Source organism: Mustela putorius, unplaced genomic scaffold, assembly GCF_011764305.1.
Source record: "Mustela putorius furo isolate JIRA1106 unplaced genomic scaffold, ASM1176430v1.1 tig00003859_pilon_pilon_pilon, whole genome shotgun sequence".
NCBI classification, from domain to species: domain Eukaryota; kingdom Metazoa; phylum Chordata; class Mammalia; order Carnivora; family Mustelidae; genus Mustela; species Mustela putorius.
The window spans coordinates 33,692,926-33,698,925 of record NW_025422011.1 but is presented as its reverse complement, the minus strand read 5'-3'; the positions used below and the strand labels follow the sequence as shown (position 1 = coordinate 33,698,925).

The 6,000-nt window shown below is 41.8% G+C and overlaps 1 protein-coding gene across 9 annotated transcripts in view; it reads right to left on the bottom strand.

Annotated features, from left to right (window-relative positions):
• Nucleotides 1–1,025: 1,025 nt before the first annotated feature.
• Nucleotides 1,026–6,000, bottom strand: part of STK33 (serine/threonine kinase 33) — a 156,310-nt gene continuing 151,335 nt past the window's right edge. For all 9 annotated transcript variants that reach the window (XM_004751914.3, XM_004751916.3, XM_045065855.1 and 6 more), the window contains one exon: nucleotides 1,026–1,858. In XM_004751914.3, the coding sequence (XP_004751971.1) occupies nucleotides 1,646–1,858 (213 nt within the window). In that variant the 3' untranslated portion in view covers nucleotides 1,026–1,645. The remainder of the gene's footprint in view (nucleotides 1,859–6,000) is intronic.

Genomic DNA, 6,000 nt, shown 5'->3' with positions numbered 1-6,000 from the left:
TATGGACATAAATTTGGAGAATATTAAATTTAACATCAAACTTCTCTAGCACATGATACAAAAGACTACACTACAAAAGTAAGAGCATTTTAGATACAGGGAATATTCCATTTTCAGGTTTAGGGGATAAGAAGAATCAAAGCCACTGTCACAGTTGGCTTTTCGGCAAGGAGACCAGCAGGCAGTTCTTACCGCTGCCTTCGGGAGGACTACTACGGAAGGGAAATCTCCACTTAGCTAATGAGGCCGGGCTTCTCAGCAGGTAAGTAGAACATACTCCTCGAAGACTGGCTCACTAAACCCTGAGAGAAGGCATAAAGCTCAGGAGATGCCTTATGGGCTCCTGATAGGACTGGAGGTAATAACCAGTAAGGGTGAAAGACCTGGAAGGAACCATGCCAACTCCAGTTTTAAAATACAGTCTAGACCATTTAAAGCAGGTGCACTGTAGCACTTCCCCCATCCCAGGGAAGCACACAGAGAAGGCTCTGACCAAGCCACTCAGCCAGGGCCAATAACACAGGCAAGTGGGCCTTTGCCCTGTTCACCAGTACAACAGTGTTGTCCACATTAATCCCGAGAAGTACTTCTATTACTCCCCCCACCCCTGCCCCTGAGTAGATTTATATGCAACTAGTGTGAACTCAGCAGGCCTGCTGTGCATCATTTGGGAGGTCTAAAACAATCCCGTGGGGAAAACAATCCCGTGGGGTGAGGTGGGCTGCAACTAAGTTATTACTCACCTCAACTAAGTTATTACTTTATGGAGGGGAAAGTAAATGCAAATTGCTTCCTTAGAATTTGTTTGGAGGGCCCTCTTTACCCAATTTGACCTTGAATGGCTAAGGAAATACTCAGTAACACCCAGGGTAACGATGTATTTTCCCCCATACCCAGCTTCATGACCTCCCCGCAAAGCTATGTGCCTACTTTTGCAGAAGCAGGCCAAACTCTTAATTTGCATAAGGGCTTCAAGGACCTTATTCTATCCACCTCTTGTTAACATACAAACTAACGTGCATGGGTAACATCTGTTTTTTTATTGAGTCAATCAATATATTGGGAATTTAGCAGCAAGTTAATGGCAAGCAGTTACAAAATCTCCTATTTTTCTACATTTAAAATAAGTTATCTTAAATACTCTATAGCAACCTAAAATCACAAGAACACATGTGAATGGCTGAAGCGCTTCTGCTGGTATATGCCTATGGCAAGTTTATTAGTGATTTCCTAACAAAATCTTCTAGTGCCAAGTGCACATAATTATTCAGAACCTCCATTGCCATATTTGGCTCTCATTTTCTCCTACAAATAATTGTGCCTAAATATAAGAATCTGAAGTGAAACTGAGCAGGCATGCCCACCGCCTTGCTTTGAGGGTCTGTGCTCCTCTAAACTACTCTTGAAAACCTCTTGGGTTGATTTCAGCCGCAGCCCCCCATCAAGCCCAGGGCCGGTGGGCCTTTCACATCAGGCTGCCAGGGTCACCTGGCTTCGCATTTCAGCTGGCGCAGACCCATGGTAGGGCTCAGTGGGGCTAAAAGGCTCAAAGCTCAACATAGTCCTGTCTTCTCCACTCCCATCTCCTTGTCTTAGCGCCAGAAAGAGCAGCTCTGTGTTTGTACTACGCATTGGTGAAGAACACTTAGAGTTTCTTTTTGGTTCTGGGCAGGGCATTGGACTTAGCAATGTACTTGGTTGCCCTTGCTTGGCTTGAAGTCATGGGGGATTTCTCTGGTTCTCCCTTGAATCCTGCCGGAAGGTGTCTACTAGATATGGAACTTGTATACTTCGTGTCCAAGTTGTCCACCTTTTCCTTCTTATAGGTCACAGGAAATTTCTTTTCATAAACAGTAGACTGCAAATAAAAGAAAAGGCCCGGGTTACTTTTCAGACAGGAAGCAACAGACACCAGTTCAAAGAAGCAAGGGACAACAAAGTTGCCCAGCATCCGCAAGTTGGAGCTCTCTCCAGAGGGGACACGTAAACTAATCACACTGCAAAGCTGTTACTAAATGTCAGAGTAAGTTCCTTTAGCACCTTCAAGAAAAGAGGCTTGTTTAGTGTTTGGTGTAGCGCAGACTAGAGGCACAATTTCAGATCCTCTGCCACGTAAATTAAAAATAAACATCTGGCAACGTTTGCACAAGGAAGTCAGCCAGGACAGAATCATGCTCACTGCATCTTGACTAGCTTTCTAGGCCAGTTCTGCCATGCCAGTCCCCGGACTCCATGGACTGGCTTCTAATCCCAGTCCCTCCCCTTGGGCAGGTCCATGGAGCTCTCGGAGTCTCCATACCTCACCGGTCAATGGGGAAACTGCATTTGCACATTTACTACGTAGGTTTACTCGGAAATGCATGAAGATAGTGGCCTTCAAAGTGCTTCTTTAAAGGAGAAACCAGGTAGAAGGGATCTCAATAGGCAACTGTGTTTTTGCAGGTCACCTCACCCCCTGCCAGAGGAAATGGTCTTGGATTCTGCTGTCATGAGGGAAGCAGAGTCCATTTTGACTTTAGACCCATTTTAGAAGTGATCACTTCTCCTGAAATGAAGGCGAGCACAGAGTTCTGAGAGAGCAGAGAATGTCTTAGGAGAGAGGGACACAGCAGGGTGGGGGATGAGACATGGGAGAGTAGGTACAGTAGGCCTCACATAACACACAGCAGTCTGGAAAGTGTTCATACGTCTAACACTCTGGTGAATGCAAAGTTATTCTGCATAGGAGTTAATAATCAGGTTAGCAATTTTCAAAGAATGTGAAAAGATTACAGGTAACTCACTACAAATAAACCTAGTTTCTTTGATCACTCAGGCTCTTATGATACTAGTGGCCATGATTTATATACAGTAGTAGGCACTTAATATAGATTTGCCTGATGAACAAGTGACCTCCCAGGGCTCCAGCAGAACTTCAGGTCACTTATGGTTTTGGTAGCTATATTTAGAGAAGGAGAAAATTCACCTGATGTTGTGCTGTATTGCAGACAGACCATCACTCGTGTATGGCTTCATAATAGCGTATGCTTAATTCTTGAGCTTATATTATTTGTACTGGAAAAATTAATTTGTCTACATTTGGAAATGTAAAATAAGTCCTTTTCTCCATAGATTTTTTTTTTCCAACAAAATTTCTAGGTTGCTTTTCTGTGTATCCTTCCATGAAATAGAAAATACTGAAAATGCATTAGCATTCGGCAATCCAGCCTACCCTCTCGCTGAGAACGCCCACGTGCAACAATGGGGTGAGAGTCAACTCCCCCGATGTTCCCACGTCCAGTGGAGAGAAGCTGCTTTGTTGTGTGCAGCACTGATCTCTGAGACAGGACACCTATCTTGGAAATTTCAATTCATGAAAGTTTAATTCACTTGACATACAAATCCTATTAAAAGGTGAATCTCAGTGTAACCTTCTCCCTTTTGACATTTCCACCTTTGGAACTATCATCCAAGTAGTCGAGGAAATGTTTTTCAACATGTCTACTACAACTACTGCTCTCTAGAGTGTAGGAACAGAGACCCTGGCATTTTCTTTTTAATGTGTGCATATTCATATCTGGCTTAACACTTCCATTCTTCTCCATAGTTCCATTCGTTAATGGACTTGGGTTGCTAAATGAGACTAGGAGTTGCATCACCAGGAAGAAATACTCAGAAACAGTCTCTGTGGGTGAGGGTAGTGATGTAGATTAGTTTTTCCGAAATGACTAGAGGCTCTGGTATTTTCTTCTTGGATAAGATATCTTAAGATAATCCTCAGAATTTTCTGGCAAAGGGGAAGGGAAGAGGAAGCTAGACCAAAATGTTTGCTTGCTTTGGTGCAGAAATATTTCTCAATTTCATGCTAGAGCAAGATGAGAAAATGATATTCCTCAGCTACATTTCTTTATTTATTCATATCTAATTTTAGTGATGTATTTTTTTAAATAGGTGGCACACCCCCATGATTTAATATCCACAGTGTTAAAAATCTCCTCCCTGCCCCCCAGTTAACTCAGCTCTGACCCACATCAAAGACCACCAATATTATCAATTTACAGAGTACATTTCCAGAGAGAGGTCATGCATCTTCGAGCAAATATTAAGTGGAACCAAACTGAATCGGTAGGTATTTCTACAGGTCAAAACCAGCCCAATAATGGCAATTTCATATGGTTCAGTCTAATCGGTATATTGACATGCTTCCCCCCCCCCTTTTTTCTTTAACACAAAAGGTAGCCCACTGTAAGCCCTCTTTTACTGTCATGATTTTTTTCAACTAAATGATTATCTTAAGGATCCTTTCATGTCCATGTTCATTCTTCTTTTTGGCTATGCCGTCTTCTCTTGTTTGAAGGGACTACAATTTATTTAGCTGGTCCCTTCACAGTGGGCATTCAGGCTGTTTCCAATCTTTTCCTAGTATAAATAGTGCTGCTGTGAATAATCTTGTACTTGTGTCATTTTGTGGGTGTGTAAGTATGTCTACAAGATGGATAGTTTAGAAGTGAGACTCCTGGGTCAAAATGTATATGGATTTGTAATTTTGAAATCTACTGCCATCTTGCCTTCCACTGCAACTGTACCAACTTAGACTCTTACCAGCAACATATGAGTGTCTGTTTCCTTATTTCTGTCTCAATTTTAATACGTATTAAAAGTAATATAGTCAGCTATAGTTTAATGGAACTCCAAGTTGGCCTGAAACTGGTTGTACTGGAACAAATGTCCGTATTTGTTCCTTTACTCTCTGGTAACATCAGTGCAAATCTACTCACCTTTATGCAAATGTTTATTGCAAATGCTTAGAAGCTTCTGTGTATACTGTGTGTATCCTGTGTTTCGTGTGTGTGTGTGTGGGGGTGTGTGTGTGTGCGCACATTAACATTTCTCTTTGCTAATTTGTAATTGCATTAAGTTTAGGATGTCACTGTTTAGAAATCAGAATTGTAAGAGTTTTCCTGAAGACTCTGAGTCTTCTCTATTAAATATCACCCTAGTGAAACTGTGCTCCGATGTTAATAAAACACATATGTAGGCTGGCCCTCATGGTGTCCGCCGATTGAGCTGTAGCTTTTGTCACCAAAAGCCAAGCCTTTCCATTGGACATTCTTTCCTGCTTTGTCGAAGATGAGTTGACCATAGAGTTGAGGGTCTATTTCTGGGCTCTCTATTCTGTTCCATTGATCTATGTGTCTGTTTTTGTGCCAGTACCATGCTGTCTTGATGATGACAGCTTTGTAATAGAGCTTGAAGTCCGGAATTGTGATGCCACCAACGTTGGCTTTCTTTTTCAATATCCCTTTGGCTATTCGAGGTCTTTTCTGGTTCCATATAAATTTTAGAATTATTTGTTCCATTTCTTTGAAAAAGATGGATGGTACTTTGATAGGAATTGCATTAAATGTGTAGATTGCTTTAGGTAGCATAGACATTTTCACAATATTTATTCTTCCAATCCAGGAGCATGGAACATTTTTCCATTTCTTTGTGTCTTCCTCAATTTCTTTCATGAGTACTTTATAGTTTTCTGAGTATAGATTCTGTGTCTCTTTGGTTAGGTTTATTCCTAGGTATCTTATGGTTTTGGGTGCAATTGTAAATGGGATTGACTCCTTAATTTCCCTTTCTTCTGTCTTGTGTCCAGAATCTATAAAGAACTTAGCAAACTCAACACCCAAAGAACAAATAATACAATCAAGAAATGGGCAGAGGACATGAACAGACATTTCTGCAAAGAAGACATCCAGATGGCCAACAGACACATGAAAAAGTGCTCCATATTACTCGGCATCAGGGAAATACAAATCAAAACCACAATGCGATATCACCTCACACCAGTCAGAATGGCTAAAATCAACAAGTCAGGAAATGACAGATGCTGGCGAGGATGCGGAGAAAGGGGAACCCTCCTACACTGTTGGTGGGAATGCAAGCTGGTGCAACCTCTCTGGAAAACAGCATGGAGGTTCCTCAAAATGTTGAAAATAGAACTGCCCTATGACCCAGCAATTACACTAT